Here is an 18967-nt window from a genome sequence, read left to right as displayed (position 1 = left end):
ACAAGCGAGGACTTGCTTCAGTAACAGGCCTTACCTAATGACCTATACCTAAACTCACATTAATTTTCAAATGACTTAACTTTGAGAAAATAACTCCAACAACTTCAAGGCTGAATTGAGGAAAAAGGAAATGAAGGGATCAATAAACATCAAGCCAAGCAAGTCCACCCTTGATTAGACAGGGACCCATATTTTACCCAAGTAAAAATGTTATGAAAATACCAGCATCAAATCGATTAACATCATCATCATAGGCAAATATCAATCTGAAAGTTTCAGTACAATCCGTTCATAAGGAGAAAATTTTGGCGAATGTCAAGAGCTAAAAGAAACTAAAACTTAGGTCGCCTTTTCTCACCACATGGAATGTGAACACAAAACCAGGTGTTTGATAACAACTCTCCTCCAACAACAGTAACCAGCTATGATCAACACAACCAAAATGCAGATGAAACACTAATTTCCTCCTGACAACATCTATTGCAGTCTCAAAATTAGATGGGGTCATCCTCGGTGAAGTTAACTGCAAGATCCCAATAATGACCAACCCCGTGATCAGAAAAGAATTTGCGGGCAGCTGTCTCAGTTCTGCATTCCTGGACAGAAAATCTTGTAAAGCTTGGTTTAGCCACGCTGCCCTGCCAAACTAGCACACATTTGTTAAGGGGCTTATCCTCATCATCATCTTCTTCTTCATCTTCTTTTTTAACAGCAGCACTCCAATCAATCCTCCTAAGCATAAGCTTCCCATATCTCTTGATCGACTTGGCACCACCTTCGACGATGACAACGCTGATCCCTTCAGAAATTATTGCACATCCAGTAAGCCTGTTCTCCTGGGCATTAATATCAACCTTAAAACGGGCCTGGGGATGAGAAAGATCATTAATCTTGTAAACTGAGACTATAGTATCCAGTGCATTTGGATCATCAAAGAGCTTCCTCTCTTTCTTTTCACGGCGCTCTGCTGGAGTGAGCTTACGGGCAATGTTCCTGTCAATGTGAGCTTGCTCACGCTCAGCTGCAGCACTTCTTATTTCCATTTCAAGCTTCGTGGGATCCTGGGTTGCTTCTGAACCAAGAACTTTCATGAGGTTGCTCATTTTGACTTTAGGTTTTGGTGGCTCTAAAACACCTAGTCTAATCATCTCCTGCCTATCTTTCTCCCTAGCCAATCTGCGCTGCGTTCTTAGTTTCTTCTGCTCTTTCTTGGTCAGCTTCAAAGGTTGAGGTGGAGGAGGTGCTGGTTCAGCAGGAGGTTCAATAGGTCGTGGGTGTTCCACATATATGGTGATCTTCTCCATCTTAATTATTTCTTCGTGTATGTTACCATCAACAATATCACCATAAGTACCAGATTGTAGGAAAGGTACATCCCTTCAAATCCGAGAAAAGTTGTTCAGAATAATGTCTGCCTAAGATCTAGTAAAGAAAGAAAAATAACTGCTAGGAGAGAGAGGGAGGGGAGCTACTTCAAGTACTGGTGAGAAGTAGAGGGCATATCTGTAATTTTCAAAACTCAAACACTCTATATATTTTACATGCATATATAAATATATATATATATGTGCAATATAAAATACAAAATATGAGATATGTACACAAGCATGAATATATCAAAACGCATACACATAAAATACCCAAACGTATACACAAGCACACTTACAGGACCTATATCTTTTCACTAAAATTTATATTTCAAAAAAATGCATACGGTAAGCGCTTACTTCTAGGGTAAATGTAGTGAAAAATGTAAGGCTATGTTTGGAGGAAAGAATTTAGATTTGAGGGAACTATTGGGAAAAGGGTTACAAATGACTCAATGTCAAGAGGATTTGAAATCCATCAATACTACAGAAAATATAGTTGAAAATGAAAGTTCAAGGATTCAAAATTCTTAGAACTATAGAATTATCTTATCCAAACAAATCCAATGGAAAATTAAGGATTTAAAATACCTGTCTTCAAACGATAAATTCAAAATCAAAGCATTGTCGTTGAACTTTCAAGAACTAAGATGCAATCAAAACTTCTTTAAAATACTTAGGGTTAAATATAGTTACCACCCCTGAAGTATCCACCTACATCAATTAAAAGTATTAAAACCTTCAAACCCTCCCCCCCCCCCCCGACCTTTACTTTTTAAGTTTGAAAAGTCCATTTCACCCTTTCAAAAATTGCTTTGTGAAAAAAAATATATAGAGATTTTTAAAATGCCAAAATCATCATTTGTCTAATTCAAGTTTCACTAGTGTATCAAGCTCTTTTTATTTTGTAATCGTAAAGTACTTGAAGCTCATTTTATAGTTTTACTTTTTCGTCAAATCAAGTTAAAACTAAATTTATACATGCATAAAATTACTATATTTATATAATATATATTCGTCAAACCAAGTTAAAAATAAATTTATACGTGCATAAAATTACTATATTTATATTATATATTTATATATATGATAATTATATAAATGAGGTGATTTTATGCCCGTATAAATTTATTTTTAATTTAATTTAACAAGTAAAACTTTAAAACTAAAATAAAATGAGCTACAATTACTTTAGGATTACAAAAAAAAAGGAGCTCGTTGAACAAGTAAAACTAGAATTCCAAAAATGGTAATTTTGGCAGTTTAAAAATCTCTTTATTTTGTTTCTTCACAAAGCAATTTTTGAGGGTGAAATGGACTTTTTAAACTTAAAAGGTACAGGGTGGGGAGGTTTTGGAGGTTTTAATACTTTAGGGGGGCAACTGATGCGGGGTGGATACTTTAGGGGTGTTAACTGTATTTAACCCAAATATTTAAAACCAGTTGAACTGGAGAGTTGACTTACCACCACTCAACATCTGGAATTGATTCCTTTGGCTTTTCTTTGGTAATCACCCTCTCCCCTACTTCTATTAGATTTGGGTTTATATCAGGCTCCGCCTTTGCCTTTGCCAGCTGAGCTTGCTTGGCCTTTAGCTCTTTTGCTTTTGCTTCTCCAAATTGAGACTGTAAAACCCAATTTTCAGAAGAATTACACAAGATCCGCTAAGTTTGTAAAAGAACTTACACAACAATTGGGGGGAAAAATACCTTCAACTTAATGACTTCTGCCTCTCTTGACCACTTGCCCTCCTCAACAAACTGGAAAGTCATCCGCTTAGGCCTCAATAGCTTATTTTTATCAATTCCCATCCTTGCATCAAAATGGGGATTTTGATCCGGATCCACATCAAGTTCAGGTTTAAGAATTTGGAAGGCATCTTTCTTTTGCTTGTTGATGTTTACCTATGAGATAACATAACAGGAAAACAATTAGTGAAACACCAAAACATGAAAAAAAGCAAATGAAGCCTACTTGCTCAATATACCTTTTTATTTTTCCCCCTTTTTCTGTAACACAAACAACAGAATCTCAGAAAATATTTATTGTTATGTAGTAGATTTGGTATACCTTGAGGGTACTCAAGCTGTTCACTTTTGGAACATTAACCACATTACCATGCTCATCAATTTCCCTGCCTAGTGCATCCAAACGAAGAACAGGTGCTTTCGAAGGCTTCGGTTGAATGGTGACGTCTGGGGCCATCTGCCCGGGGAACATATTTATGAGGGGAGCAAACTCTGGGTCCTGTCGAAATCCCATTTTGGCAGCAAGCTCCTGTGCACGTTTTACAGCTTCATATTTTTGTGCTGTGAGCCCAGGCAGATGAGGCATACCACTCTGTGGGGGTATTGTAGGAGCTGATGTAACAATAGGTAAAGTAGGTGCGCTTGATGTGACTCCAGAGGTACCAGTGAGCGAGGCAGTAACTTGAGGCACCGGCATTATACCTTTACAGGAGGAAGAAAGTTTAGCAACCTCTTTTTCACCCACTTGCGGACTACCCTCTCTTGTTGAGCCAGCATCTCTGTTCAACTACACAAGGTGAAAGGAAGGAGACATAAATTTTCAGAAAGGGCCCCCGAGAAAAAAATTAAAATAACATGTCATTATTTCTTGTTAGCAATCGTCTTTGTCCAAATCATCTTTGTCCAAATATATAGCACAAAAGAACATGTCAGAAATGACATAATGATAAAGCATGATTGAAACAAAACTTAAGCAACTTACTGAAGGAATCTTCTTCATCCTTTCTGCAAGCTCCTTCTGCATTTGTAAAGCTCTCTTAGCTTTTGCTAAAGCATCAAGGGACAAACCCCCAGTCTTGCCAGCATCGGAAGCTGTCCCATCTGTACTGGATTTCCCAGGAACCTCATGAGATCTGTTAATATTAACTCCCTTATTTTCATTTGTCTTGGAAATTGAAGATACCTTAGTAGCAGGAGAACTGGTATGAGCCACAAAAGTCTCAGGTGAGATGCTAGATGGTGTACTGACTGGTCCAGTTGCAAGAGACTGCAAGCAGAACATTGCCACATTTTAAGTCAGACTTAATGCAAATATATTATAACGTGAACTTATATTTCAGAGTTGGAGATCACAAAGAGTATAGATCTTTAATTTCACGACATGTGAAGGCAACCACAGTTCAAACAGTAACAGATTTACTGAACTCCAATCTCTAAGTGATCCGGAACAAAGGTGAAAAAGAGAATCAGGTAATCATACTGACACCCATCACAGACATACAAGTTTTCGCCTAGCTGCCCAGAGAGGATACAAATTTCTATGATCAAAAATAAACTCAGAATGATAAATATAAAAACCAAGCTTTGAGAGGATCAGTCAGAAGAAATACACAGATTACAGACAGTAAAGGTTTTCTGAAAAATGGACTATCTAGAAGTCACAAAACATTCTCAGAAACATGCATGTTAACATGTATTGTTTAAAATACCAAATGCAGAAAAAATATTTGAACTAGATTAAAAGTTTCAACACATGACAGATCTCTAATATGACAAAATCATAAAGTAAATCTGATAAGTATCAGCCAGAGCGGATAGATTTTTTACTATGTTAGATTGCTTAACTACAAACTCAAACCCATGCCAAAATCCTGCAGTAACAGGATTTTCTTTTTCTCATTTGACCAAGATGAACGAACTTTGCTACATAGCATCCAGATCATGCATTACATACTTCCCTGACATAATTTAGGAAAAAGCAAAGTCATAGAATTATATAATATGAATAAGTGAATCAATCCTCTACCTAATTATTTCACTGGATAAACCTTTCAAATGATTTAGAATTTGGTTTCAAGGCTATTTGCATATAAGTCAATACTTGAGAATCAATACACAAGAAATATCTGATAGGGAAATAGATGCATAGCATTACTTAAAGCGAGTTTATATGGAACACAAATGGGCTTCATACGCTAGTCTGGGTGATTAGCCTTTTGAGCTAATTTTCAGTAAATTAGCATGCACGTCACATTATTGTCCTGGTATTGATACTTGATATTGACTCAGACCTCCTAATTAATTAGATCTTGACATGTTACTTTATCTTAGCAAAGACTGTTTATCTTTGCAGATATCATTACAGTGAGTAATAAGCATATCTGATTTAACTCTACAGGTTAAATGATATTAATCTACTGAAGGTATAGATTAAAAGCTTCAAAATTTAACCGCAGCATATTTTCCAGTTTTCAGTTTTCGATCAATGAATCTTCCATGAGTGCAAGTGCAAACATGCAGCACTCCATAATCGACAATGTTAATGAAAATTAATTAACTAATATAATAAACCTACATACAAGTTGGCATGGACAGTGGACACCATCCAAATAAAGAAATAAGTTATATAAACAACTAATCAAAGAAAACCTTGGAGATCATATATATGATATCAGAGTCTAAGCAAGAATAAGATTCACTCCGACTAACAAAAGCCAAAAGGATCCACTCTCCGTGTATGAGATTGCTCATCCTTACAACTTGCAGGTTATCCAATTCCTTCTTCAGTTAAAAGTCAACCAGTGGCAAAAACTTGAAAATAGAAATGAGAAAGAGCACTGTTTAAGAATTCAAAATTCTGTTAGTCAGCACTTAGCATCCTAGGTATCATGTAGCATACTTGCAGCCATGATAGAATCTGGACTTCAAGCAACAATTACATGTTACTTTTCCGATTATTAGCAGAACAACTCTGACAAGCGGAATCAGGTAAGCCAACAATACCACCAGATGTATTTATTTTCTCCATTACTTTTGCTAGGCATGAGTATGTTACATTTCAATTTGGTATTTCAACAATATAAGCAGACAATTACTGTCTGATACAAATCTTTAGAAAGGATGATGATCGTTTCATAAATCGAAAAAGAGTCTAAGAATCGCGGTTTTTCAATGACAGAACTACTGGGCCACCAAATGTCTATCTAATGTAGAATACACAAGCACATCAAAAACAAATCTAATACAAGCAGCAAAACACCAGTGTGATAAAATATCAACAGACTCAGTATTTATCAACAAGAATAACAACTCAGACCTGCCAAAAAAACATCCCCCCAACATCGAAGTCTCAATTTATAAATCCTATCCAGCATAATAATTTGAATCAGTAACTAGACATTCAAAAGAAGCAACGAAAGCGAACACCAAGCAGTAATATGCACGTTGAAAATTTAGTTCCACACTAACTAACACATGGACAAGCAAGGCTCAAAAACCCACTGTATCATTTCCATACAAATGCAAATACCATTTAAATATAGATAAGAATCATTGCCCATGTTCCATGAAAAGTGTCCGCAGGTTCAAATAGACGAAATTAAACCGTCACTTCACAAATAATATTCTTGAGATAGAAATCAATCAATGTTCCAGCAACAAACTGACGCTGTTTAAGCAAACAAATAACTAATAATCTTCAACCAATGACGGAAAACAGGGAATAGGAACTCACATTGGCAACGGAACCAGCCTTACTTTGATGCCCACTATCACGCGACTCATACTTCGCATCCTTCTTTACAGATTTCCCTTCCGATCCGAAACCTTCACCTTCTTTCCTCTCTCTATCATCGTCCTTGACCTTCACATCCTCAAATCTACTTTTCTCCCTTCCATTCTCTTCATAAACCCTAGTTCTCTTATCGCTCCTCTCCTCACTTTCGTCCCTTTCTTTTCTCTTCTTTCTCTCCACCGAATGAGACCTCTCGCGCTCGCGGCGCGAATCTCGATCCCTGCTTCCCTCTCGATCAGTTCTAGAGTCGGACCGACGGCGGTGGTGTTCGTCAGATCTGCGCCGGTCGTCATCGTGCTTGGAGCGGTGATGGTGCTCCTTACATGATTCTCTATCTCGATGTGAATCGGATTCTCTTCGTTTACGGTTCGAATTCTCCTTGTCCATGGCTAGCGTAGGGTTTCTCTCTTTCAAATGATTGATTGAAAGGACAAAGAATTGTGGTAACTGTGTATTGGGGTTTCCCTATATGCCAGTGAAGCGGCTCGGTCCAAGAACTAGACGACCCGACCGGGAAAATCAACCACAATGGAAAATGCTAAGAGGCAACAATTTAATTTAGAGTAAATTACAATTACCTACCCCGAAATTTGACATAATTATAAATATTTTTTATTATTTTAAAAATTACAAATACCCTCTTCAAGTTAATGATCGTCTAACAAATAACGCATACCATTCAATAACTGACATAAATGCCCTTATGCAAATTAAATTGAATTTTAATTTGTTATCTATTATTTTTATGGAATAAAATGCCCCACGGACCTAGATAGAATTCATTGTTGTTTTGAAATTGACTGTTTGGTGAAATTGTAATATTTTCTTATTAAGCTGAAACGAATAGTGATTGTACTGTTTGGTGAAATTGTAATATTTTCTTATTAAGCTGAAACGAATAGTGATTGTAATTGTATAAAATCTTATTTACAATTCATTATGTCTCGTGATCGAAATAAGAGCATAGTTGTTAAGGACATAAAAAAGATCAAACTCTACTTTTGACTGAACTCCCTAAAAATGATTCTAGTTCCAATTGAAGTTCTTGGATAGCCATTACTAAGGCTTTCGACTGTTTCAAGGCATCTTGTGTGGTAGTAATATCTATGTTTTTTCTTGACTTATGAAAGTTCAACAAACGTAATTTCTCAATAGTGCATTCTTGATCTCTCTCAGAATGCACGCAACTAATTTGAGTGAACTTAGAGAGAGATGACCAACTTCTTTTTCTTAGCACACAGTTACATTATATTTGAACAAATTTAGTTGTAACTTAACTATATAAATAGAAAATCCAAACCAATTGATTTTACTATAATACAGTGCTTATGTCTTCGTTACAACCACTGACATGTCTGGTTGCTTTTTTGCGGGCTTTTAAAACAGACCTGAAAATTACTAATAACATTGTGTATTAAGGTCTTGATTGATTTAAAATCAACAAAACACCTACTTTAAAAAAATACCCAAAAACAACCCAAATTTGTCCCTTCTTAGACAAAAATCCAAACTGCAAACCACAAATCTTAAAATGAAAATTACGATTTCATGAAAACATTTTGAAATATTGGGAAAACAATTGTTTTACTAAATAATGGAACACAAAACACTCATTCAACAACGCATTCTTAAAAAAAAAAAAAAAAAAAAAAGAAAATTTAAAAACTTTAAAAAATAACCCAAATTAGATGGTTTGGGTCTCAAAGTAAACAAAACATGCGACTTCTATTATAAAAACACATAAATTCTACCCGAATGAACTAAAACACTATAAAATCAAGAAAAATCAATGACCTGGCTATGAGAAGGAAGTATACATCACTTTCTTTGGTGAACGAAGTTAAACTTCTCTTCTTGAGTTTTCAAACACCTTCTTCACATCAAAAATATAAGAATCGAATAATGGATTTGAAGAGATTTAGGGGATTTGGTTGGAGAGAAAGCTCAAAACCGATCCCCGTCCGAAAGTAGGCCATTAAATGTCTTTCATTTATGGCAAATCATTCAAATCTCAATACAAAGTACTTCAGGTAAGCAGCTAAGACAAAAGCACATAAAAATGTTAAAATGAAATCCTGACAAAAACACCTAGAAATGTTAAAATGGGATCCTCTCCACTGCGTTGGATCTTAATATATATGATTGTTCTTTTCTTAAGCCGGGATACTTTGGTAGCGAAGGTATCTTCCGAGATGATATTGGTTCCTTCAACGCTGGTTTCTCCTTTTCCATAGGAGTCAATACTAATTCTACCGCTGAAGTTTGGGGCCTCCGGCATGGTCTGTCGGTTGCATTACCTAAAGGATTTCCATTCTTATAATAGAAACTGACTCGATGTTGATCATTAACCTCATTTGCAGAGGAACGCCCACCCAAAAATCTAACCCAACTTCTTTGAGCCTGTTGGAAGGTGTTGGCTGAACTCAAAGAGATTCATCTGGTTTTTTGAAGTTAACATGGCAGCTGACCAGTTAGCAAAGAACATTACGACACAACCTTTTTGCGTTTTTGTTTATGAAAACCGCCCCTCTTTTAACATCCTGAATTCTGATCGATGTTGTACTTATCCAATGTATATGACTTCTCACCTAAAAACATGTTGCTAAAATGAAACTTAGTTTTTGTTATGTTAAAGAAAATATATTAAGAAAAAGTGTGTATTGGATATGGCCTTGGTATGGGAAAAATTCTTTCCAGAAAAGGCAAAATCCAAAAACCTAGCAGGCTTATTCTAATAGCATTGAAAGCTGTCACAAAGTGTAAGAGAAGCACACAAAGCTGGTCAAGAAGTCTAAAAACGAATTGAGATTGCCTACAGAGGACCATCTCAAGTAGCATTACTAAGAACTGTGCTTAGTTATTCAGTTCCATTCATTTCACTTCTGATAGTTCATGTGTAAGCAAATGCAATGTATAATAGAAAGTAAAGTAAACCATTAATAGAAAAATCATTCCTAAAGCATGTGAGTTGCATTCATATGTCAGCAAATAGAAGAAACAGAGACAAGATCTTACAAATTCAAAGGTATGAGTATAGCACTGTCTTGGCAAACAATTCATGTTTCTTGATATGTTAGCATTCGGAATTGTTACATAGAGCAATCCTCAAACTCCCATCATTTCAACTCTTCCATGGGGATTTGATTTACCAGGTTGTTTCTAAATGAGTAGATAGGGTGAAGGGACTATCAATTTTTGGGGTACCATTGAGACAAGAAGACAAAGTTCTAAAGCTATACCCCTGAAAGCATGAAAAGAGACTAGATTGCACAGGATATAACATATCAAATAGTGAGGATCTTCGACCAATATCAGAAGAAATAGATAGGTTCAGTAGCAAGAAATTAGGTTCTTTAGCATACTATCATAGTCCTTCACTAGGAGCCTCCTCCTTAGCAGTCTCCTTTTCTTGCATATGGGTGTTTTTAAGTTCCTCGTACTGCAAGAACACACAAGAATAGGAGGGAAGCTACAGTTAGGCGCACTATAAGAATAAGCCATGTTCATTGCATAAATAGCAAAATAATCCACACTATCTGGAAGGGAATTTCCATTCCACAGACAAAATCAGAAGTTTCTCTCTCTCTCATTTTCTATTAACTTGAGATTCTCTATGGTGCATGACTCCACAAGCAAATCACAAAATCTTTACAACTTCCAAATCCGGACTAGAATTACAAAAGAAAAGCATTTCTTAGTTTGACGCATAATTTTTTGAACCTGAAGATTGTGACTTCATTAAACGATAGATCATTGAGGTGAATAAGAGCAACAAAATACAATTATTCGAGGAATTTGCACTTTAGGAATGTTAATTTGTGTAGGTGTTCCAAGGATGTGAAAGAAGCCTCTTTTCGTCCTCAGCGATAGCGTCAAGAGTGCCAACCATTCGTGGGATCATTAAATCAGATATGAACTTACAAGATGGAAGAATAATAATTTATACCGCCCTCCCCAGAGGTTGGTTATAATTACAAGTAGGCCCCTGTGAATTGAGAAATTACATTTAGTCCCCTGAGGTTTGTTTCCACTAACAAATAGATCCTTATCTTAGTCAAAATTCACAGAATTCGTTGATATTAGCAGCAAAGTTGAATAAAAATCTATATTTACCCCCAATTGACTTATTGATTTATTGCAGGTCAAATAAATCTTTTCCGACCAAAACTACCCTTATAAGGGTGAAGATATACCTTATCACATGCATTAACATGTGAACATGTATAAGGGTAGTTTGAAAAGGATTTGTTTGACCTATAATCAGTTAATAATAAGTCAATCGGATGTAAATATGGATTTTCATGCTATTATCAACAATTAGGAGTTTTACCAGCGGTTATATCTATTTGTTACACGGAAACAAACCTCAAGAGTACAAGATGTAACCTCCCGCACCAAACCACAGGAGGTCAATTACACCAAATCTCATGAGAAGACAGTGTAATTATCCCAATAATAATGGCAGAACAAAAATTTAAGTTAGAATACACCTCTCGACATTTGTCTTGGTGCACAGCCAAAAGCTCACTGTATCGGATCTGCAAATCTGAAACTTCAGCTTGCAGCTTTTCATATTCCGCAAGAGTTGGACCTCCTAACTTTTGCTGGATGAACCTGTTAAATAAAAAAGTTATACGTGTTCATTTCACACTCACTACCTGGTTGAAGTACAATTAAGGCAAAAAGATGTCTGATAACTAAGATGATAATAAAAGAACGCTCAACTTTTTCCTGTTAAATCGCTGAGTCATAATTTCTTGCCTCTTATGATAATCCCAGTCAGTAACATCTATAGAACATTGGTGCAGTAAATCTGGGAACACAAACTACATGCAGATAACACTTATCTAATCAAGTTGAAGAACACTAGATTATACCAAAAACATACTGAGATGACAACCAACAACTTAAAATATGCAGTAAGGATAATTTTGCATTACTCCAGATGTACTTACTCAATTGCTGAGGAAGGTTTGTCGTTCTGCTCATATAGTGCAACGAGAACTAGATTAAAGAAAGGAAAAATATTACGACAAAGAAGTCATAGAGGATATAGATTCTTAATATCTATAATTCAATAACTAAGAACTATATTAAAAAAAGGAAAAACATTACCACAATGAAGTCATAGAGGATATAGATTCTTTATATATTAATTCAATAACTAAGGTTAAAATGAAAGTAACCTTTTGTCAGAGCATCAAGAACTCCACTGGACTCCAGGTACTTTCTAAAAGCTTCCTTCTTTGCTTCCTTTTCCTATTGGAAGAGATTTTGTGGAATCAACATTGCAAAAGAAAATAGAAAAAGCAAAATAAACCTTATCTAAACATGGGCTCAAATAATTGGGTATGTGTAGCACATCATTTAGCAACAAGCAAGAAAATAATTTATTACCCTTATGTTCAAATGACTAGCAAGTGTTTACTTCCTTGCTGGCATTGACAAATTCGGGTCCTTTCAAGATGCCGGAGAATTTATTTAGGCTCAGGTCTCAAAACTATATAAGATAATTTCTTTTATGTCATCAGGAAAACATCAATGCATATGTAAATATCCTACGTCGCAGCTCCCGTTCCAATGTGCACATAAAATGGTAACTTGTTAAACTTGAAACTTCTGTCTCCAAGTTCAACTTTGAGCAGTAGTTCACTTTACTAGTTTACTAGTCTCTCTCAGTTTTTAGATACAGATGCTTATACTTAAAAAGTTTTAAAGGATACGTCGGTGCTATTAGAAGGGTTAATAAAATGAGCATGTAAAATAATAACAGAAACGGGCACAGACCTATCAAATCAGGAACTAAATATCAGCAGTGATAAATGCAAAACGATCCTGCAATCAAGTTATTTTTATTCAAGTCAAATGCCAGTTAAATTACACACAGAGAGCATTTAGTGTCCTCCCAAACCTCCATAGTCATGTCAGATAGCATACTGGTTGAGAGGATATAAAAAGATCACTATCTTCATGAACAAATAATGTAAGTTCAACATCAGAGATCAAATGTCCAGAATTCGAAGTAGTAAATAACAAAAGACAGTATCAAGCCACATGTACACACTCAAACCTTCTGTCACTGATGGACTCAGGGTTTTCTTCCAAAAAGGACCCCAATTACTCAGAAGTCAGAACAATGGGAAATAACATGAACAAACTGTAATTAGTCATCATACATCGGCAAACAATATTTTCCTTCTCTATTTCTTTCCTGTATTGAGAAGACAATAGAGTTCTAGTTCTTTCTTTCTTCTTAAGTAAAACTTGGAGTTCAGTGACTCCTATATGTTCCAGGGAACATAATAGGGATTTCATTGCAATTTCCAACTTTTTGTAGTACGGTAAAATTTAAAATCCTCGTGAGGAAATGTCCTTAATGAAAGGACCATTAAGGAAGTACAAAAAACATAAATTGGATTCACAAACTTCTATAATTCAATTTGCTCAATTCAGATACTAGATCAAGATATATTTTATTTACCAAAAGTATTGTGTGGATATTATGATTCATAAGAAAGAAAACTAATAACCCATAAACAACATTTAGATATTAATACAGTCTTTAACTTCTGGGCAACGATTGGAAATGTCTCTTTTTATTGCAAATGCATTATGAAGCCAAGGGTGATTAGGAGAGCGGAAACTTGGACACAGAATTTGCTGAGATAAATGGTTGCCTAACCTATGAACATTCAATGTTATGACTCCTAATTGCCTCCTGATACTGCATTTAGAGAGCACGGGTAGTTGGATAGAAGAACTGTGCTCACAATGCTTTGGAATGAGAATGTCAACATAATTTATAAAGGATTTATCATAAGGGTAAGAAATCGTAGCAGTCTTATGCTGAGCATTGTGCACTTTCAGCTACAACTTGTATACTTCATTGATACTTGCTATACTAATCAGATAAATTCAGAAACGGCGCACCATAGTTCAACAGATAGAGGACACTACCCATATTTAGTGTGCTCTTGACAGTGGCCGCCAAGGCTCATTAGGATTCATATTCTTATCCCATTCACGTGATTGATTTCATGGCATATTGGCATGAACTTACAGCTTTTGCTTATAAAGAAAGTATTGCTTCTCCCCATACTATTTGATTTGTGACAAATAGTTCATACAGAAGTTCCAGAAATCATGTAACTATAGGAAATCATCTATCTGAAACTTACTTCTAGATGCACACTCCTTGTTGCTGATCAAAGCACAACTTCCGAGTTCCCAAGAGTATAAACAGCAAAAGGAACTACTGATGTAACGAAAACCAAATTAATAGAAAATATAACTTAGACCCGATATGAGTGATGCTATCTTATGAGCTACCACAAACTCTACCTCCAAATCGTTTCAGTCAATATGAAGAAGAAAACTCCAAAAGAGTACTCCAATCCAGAATCATGTCAAAACAAATAGAGCAGGCAAATCAAGTCTCAGAATTTCCTACTAGCACCACACACCAGAGTCCAAGAATCAAGAATGTGATGATTACATGTATTTATCTACTCAGATAATTACCCACACTGTAGAACTTAGACACCCAAAAAGTTCCACACCTAAATTTGCATCTCTGAATCTTCAAACGCGTACGTTGCAGGTCAATAAATCTTTCTTCACAATTATGCAAATAAATAAGCCACTGACTAAAATTCATAAAACCAGATCTACAAATTCGAGGAAAAATAGCTCAGCGACGTTTCCATTATTGTACTACGCAATGCGAAGCGAACAAAAGCTAAAGGGGACTGCAAATATACCATTTTGGTCGGATAGCATCAGCCAAGTCTTCAGAACCTGTGCGTTCCTCTTTTCCTGGAGTGTGTGTCTGTGTGAGAGAGAGAGGGGAATTCGAGGCATGTTTTAGTATTACTATTTACTAGTTTCCACCCCTTGCTTCTTTATTTCCGCAGGAGTGTAAAAAAAGGAGTGGTGGTGAAAACTAAGCTTTATTTGACTATGTGTTGTTTTTTTTTTTTTTTTAAGCGAGAGTGATAAATTATTATTAATTAAAACAAATTGATTATAAATAGGGGTAGGCGTTTTGGTCCTAATTCAGTTCGATCGGGTCCGGTTTCTTTTTCAAAAAATTGAGTCGGTGTTTGCGTAGGAATCCTCTATCCGAACTACCCGATGGAGTATTCGAACTACCCGATGGAGTATCCGAACTTTTATTAAAAGGAAAAAAAATAAATATTATGTGTCTTTTTATGTTTGAGTCAGGGTTATATTAGCTATCTGAAAGTTCGGGTACCCGACCTAAACTATCCAAACTTTCATTACTCTACCCGATATTCACTCCTAATTACAATCATACTTACTATTATTTAGTAGACACAACATCCCACGCATAAGGTGTGGTCTGAACCGATAACCTCTAAGATCATAGGACGAGTTAGGCCTTTGACTATTGATTATGTGTTTCTCATGTGATTTTATTTGCTTTATATATCTACTATTTGTTAAGGAGAAAATCTTGGTAATAAGTTAATTATGGAAGTATTTCTGAAAATTTTTATTTTTAAATAATTGATCTTTATTAAAAAGATTGAAAATTGTGGCAGTATAAAAGTAAGTAATATTAAAAATAGATAAAAGTTGGGAATAATACTTTCAAACACACTTAATTGAGAAAAATATATTTTGTCTCTGTAAATAAAATTAGATATATTATTTAAAAAAATCATTTTAATTAGTATATTTCATAGTTGACGTTTTACAAATATTTGTTATTATATTATTAAATTATTGAATACTAATAAAAAAAACTTGAGATTTAATTAAATAGCTCTCTCATTAGTAAGTAGTATGATTATTCATTGACACATAATAAGTAAATTTGAATGATATCATATATATATATATTATCATTAATTAATCATGACAACTTAGGTTATATTTTTCTATCACTACAAAAAAAAAAAAAAGTATAGCAACGAAGTTTTGCAAAGGACATTTCCATTGCGAATATACAACATATTTTGCCACGATTTTGACTGATATTTAATTTTTTGAATTTTGTGGTGAAATTTGTGACAAAAATCAATAAATTTTTGTAAGGGACAATCCGTTGTAAAGATCCGATGCATAATTTGGTCAACTTTAGAATGATCCACTGTCGTTGCAAGTCATTGCAAAAATCGTGGCAAGGGAGGTTTTGGTTGCAAATTTGCAACAAAACGAATTTGTCACAACATTGCGCATTTTTCTATTATATTTGTTGCCATGGATATTGCAACAAAAAGTAGGTCATTGTAAAGTTATGCAATTTGTTGCAACGGCCCACTGGGATTCTCTTTTTCATGAATATCGTGTGTTGTAATATTGTCACGATCCTTACAACAAAATATTTTCATGACAGATATTGATTGCATTGCAACAATTTTTGTTATTTAGTGTCCGTTGCAAATTCATTTAACTATTTTGCTAAGAATTTTGTACGGTGCAAAGTTATGCATTTCGTCAGAATGGATTTTGCAACGGCCTACTCGAATCCTCTTTGCTAGGAACATCGTATGTTGCAATATTGCCACGCCCTATGTAACGGAACTTTTTCGTTGAAAATATTATTTGCGTTGCAATGATTTTTGTTGCTTAGTGTCTGCTGCAGAAGCGTTTAATTATTTTGCAACGAGTTTTGCAAATTACATGTGTTCATGGCAAACCTGCTGACATTTTTGCAATGGATTACAACTGTAGACCATTAATTATTGAACCACCATTGATTTGCAACGAATTTTATAATGGATTATTTCTGTTGAAACCCATATATAACAACTGGAACGTATTATTTCAAATTTGGTATTTCGCAACAGATTTATTTCAAAAAGGCGTGGCAATATCCTAATACAAGAAGACCTTCATTATACTTTTTTTTCTTTTTTTTGTGTATAATCATCTATAATAAGTTCTTCCTCTTCTCTCCTCTATAATAAGTTCTTCCTCTTCTCTCCTCCACTCAATCGTATATTAAAAATGTGCAATATTGTTTATATGCAAAGGGGAAATATTTTGTTGGAACTGACATAATATGGTGCTAATTTGTAACAACAAAATGATCTAAAATATGGATCCAGTTACATGTTAATCTATAAATTGGATTTTGAGGGGCTGATTACAATTTTAGTTCTCATACATTGCCACTAATTTGTTTTTAATCCTTAAATATATTGAAATTCTATTTTAGTCCTTCAACTTCTAAAATATTAACAGTTTTGATATTTAGGCCTAATTAATGACCATTTTGCTCTTTCAATAAAAAATATAGTCTAATTATTTATTCTCTATGCTTACGATTAGGCCCAACATGCTTCCAAAAATAAAATTAAGCCTCTATAAATTCATACCTTGGTTTGACCATCTTGTTCCTGGGTATTCCAAGTCATCGATTTTACAGACTTTCTCCAGCCACACTACAACAACAGATGGTTTGCAGGTACTTGGCTCATTCAACAAAAGTTAGCACAATCCTATTTTATTTCATACCATATGGCGTAAAAGTACTCCAATATAGAGACTTAAATAAATTTTTTGGTAGATAGGTTGAACAATTTATTTGTTGCTAAAAGAGTCAAGTAACTGCGAAACGTCTGGTTGAAGAAAGTCCGTAAAATCAAGGATTTGGAATACCCGAGAACAATACGGTCAAAGCAAGGTACAAATTTACGGAGGTTTAATTTTATTTTTGGAAGCATGTTGGGTTTGATCATGAGCACAAAGAGTAGATAATTGGACTATATGTTCTATTTGAAAGGGCAAAATGATCATCAATTAGGCCTAAGGACCGAAACTGTTAATATTTTAGAAAGTGAAGGACTAAAATAGAACTTTAATATGTTTAGGGACTGAAAATAAATTAGTGGGAATGTATGAGGACTAACACTGTAATTATCCCAATTTTGAGAAATTGAGAGAAGTTGCTTTTGTCCTGAATTGGAATACGATGGGAAAATGTTGGGCTTTGATGTGTATGTAAAATGTACATGGGGGTGAGTGTTTTACACTTTTTTTGTACCTCATATTGGAAGTTTATTGTAAAAATAAAAACTCCTTATATTAAGTTCAATATCCAAGTTGTGTTTGAAGTGTTATGGAGACTAGAGTGAACATTGGATTGCATTACATGCATGCTGCCACCGCCCACTCGACTCTGTGTATAGGTGAAAGTCTCAAGATATATATTTTTGTAGTAAAAATATTTGAATTTACTCGATATTAACAACACCAACAATCTTCATTCTAGAGCTATCCCTCTCATCCGAGATTTAAGCTCTAGTTTCTAAAGACTTCTACGTGTTTCTCGAGATGTTCAACTGTAGAGTGCAATACCGATAGATTGAACAGTCTTATTATGAAAAAAGTTGCTTAGTATCGGTGCACATAGAAAATGAGACGTAAAATTTATACAAGGCAAGCAGAAATATTCTACAATTATGTTAGTTTGCAATTTCCTACCTAGAGTTGTTACAACACGACTCTCACTGTAAATTTTTGACTTAGTTTTTCCGTAAAAACAACACAATAACAGGTTTTACAGTTTATTTGTTCCAATGTATTTGTTTGTGTTTTTTATTTCAAAAACTATTATTATATCTGATTGTTATTTCAAAACGGTACTACAATTGTTTGTGCTACTCTTTCCAACTTATAATCCATCTAAGGATAAATACAATGACTTAGCTTATTGTCAGTGTATACCTTCTTCCTGAGCATTTTTAAACGTGCTTTGTGCAGTGCTTTTCCAAATAACTATGTAAATTATGAAGAATTTTAAAATTATTATGGTATGTAATTTAATACTTGACAAAATTAATCCAATTTGTAAATACAATATCAAAATTATTTTTTTCTATTTATTTTTTTCTTCTCCTCTCACAACTGAACTCTTGTTTATTTAATTTTGTCCATCTTACTCCTCATATCTAGAGTTTTCTCATTTCCCCTCATATTACTTTATTTTATTTTAACTTAATTTTTATTTTATATATTATAAACTAATAAATATTTAAGTAATTAAAAATATAACAATAAATATTACTAAATATTTACAATTTTGAAT

The 18967-nt window shown here is 34.5% G+C and overlaps 2 protein-coding genes across 3 annotated transcripts; both read right to left on the bottom strand.

Annotated features, from left to right (window-relative positions):
* Positions 1 to 232: 232 nt before the first annotated feature.
* On the bottom strand, positions 233 to 7360 carry LOC105161284 (Pre-mRNA-splicing factor 3). 2 transcript variants are annotated; one of them, XM_088879841.1, is made up of 7 exons: positions 6850 to 6901; positions 4300 to 4383; positions 4099 to 4222; positions 3439 to 3903; positions 3078 to 3272; positions 2833 to 2993; positions 233 to 1377 (listed from the first exon to the last, which is right to left on the bottom strand). In XM_088879841.1, the coding sequence occupies exons 1-7, from the start codon at positions 6897 to 6899 to the stop codon at positions 495 to 497; spliced, it is 1962 nt and encodes a 653-aa protein (XP_088735967.1). In that variant the 5' UTR covers positions 6900 to 6901; the 3' UTR covers positions 233 to 494. The 2 variants fall into 2 exon arrangements, with proteins under 2 accessions (XP_088735967.1, XP_011077229.2); XM_011078927.3 differs by having other exon boundaries at positions 4099 to 4383; positions 6850 to 7360.
* A 2560-nt stretch (positions 7361 to 9920) lies between these two features.
* On the bottom strand, positions 9921 to 14826 carry LOC105161283 (c-Myc-binding protein). The gene is made up of 5 exons (XM_011078926.3): positions 14670 to 14826; positions 12096 to 12168; positions 11865 to 11913; positions 11400 to 11523; positions 9921 to 10348 (listed from the first exon to the last, which is right to left on the bottom strand). The coding sequence occupies exons 1-5, from the start codon at positions 14670 to 14672 to the stop codon at positions 10274 to 10276; spliced, it is 324 nt and encodes a 107-aa protein (XP_011077228.1). The 5' UTR covers positions 14673 to 14826; the 3' UTR covers positions 9921 to 10273.
* Positions 14827 to 18967: the final 4141 nt, after the last annotated feature.

This window comes from Sesamum indicum, linkage group LG4, assembly GCF_026168435.1.
Source record: "Sesamum indicum cultivar Baizhima isolate 11 linkage group LG4, ASM2616843v1, whole genome shotgun sequence".
NCBI lineage: Eukaryota > Viridiplantae > Streptophyta > Magnoliopsida > Lamiales > Pedaliaceae > Sesamum > Sesamum indicum.
This window is presented reverse-complemented; position numbering and strand designations above follow the sequence as displayed.

Coding starts and splice junctions, on each gene's coding strand:
- LOC105161284 (XM_011078927.3), bottom strand. CDS start 7,296: ATGGACAAGGAGAATTCGAACCGTAAACGAAGAGAATCCGATTCACAT. Junction 3,904..4,098: donor GGATGAAGAAGATTCCTTCA/GTAAGTTGCTTA, acceptor CACCTTGTGTAG/TTGAACAGAGATGCTGGCTC. Junction 2,994..3,077: donor CAGAAGTCATTAAGTTGAAG/GTATTTTTCCCC, acceptor TGGGTTTTACAG/TCTCAATTTGGAGAAGCAAA.
- LOC105161283 (XM_011078926.3), bottom strand. Junction 11,914..12,095: donor TCTTGATGCTCTGACAAAAG/GTTACTTTCATT, acceptor TCTTTAATCTAG/TTCTCGTTGCACTATATGAG. Junction 10,349..11,399: donor ACCAAGACAAATGTCGAGAG/GTGTATTCTAAC, acceptor GTGTTCTTGCAG/TACGAGGAACTTAAAAACAC.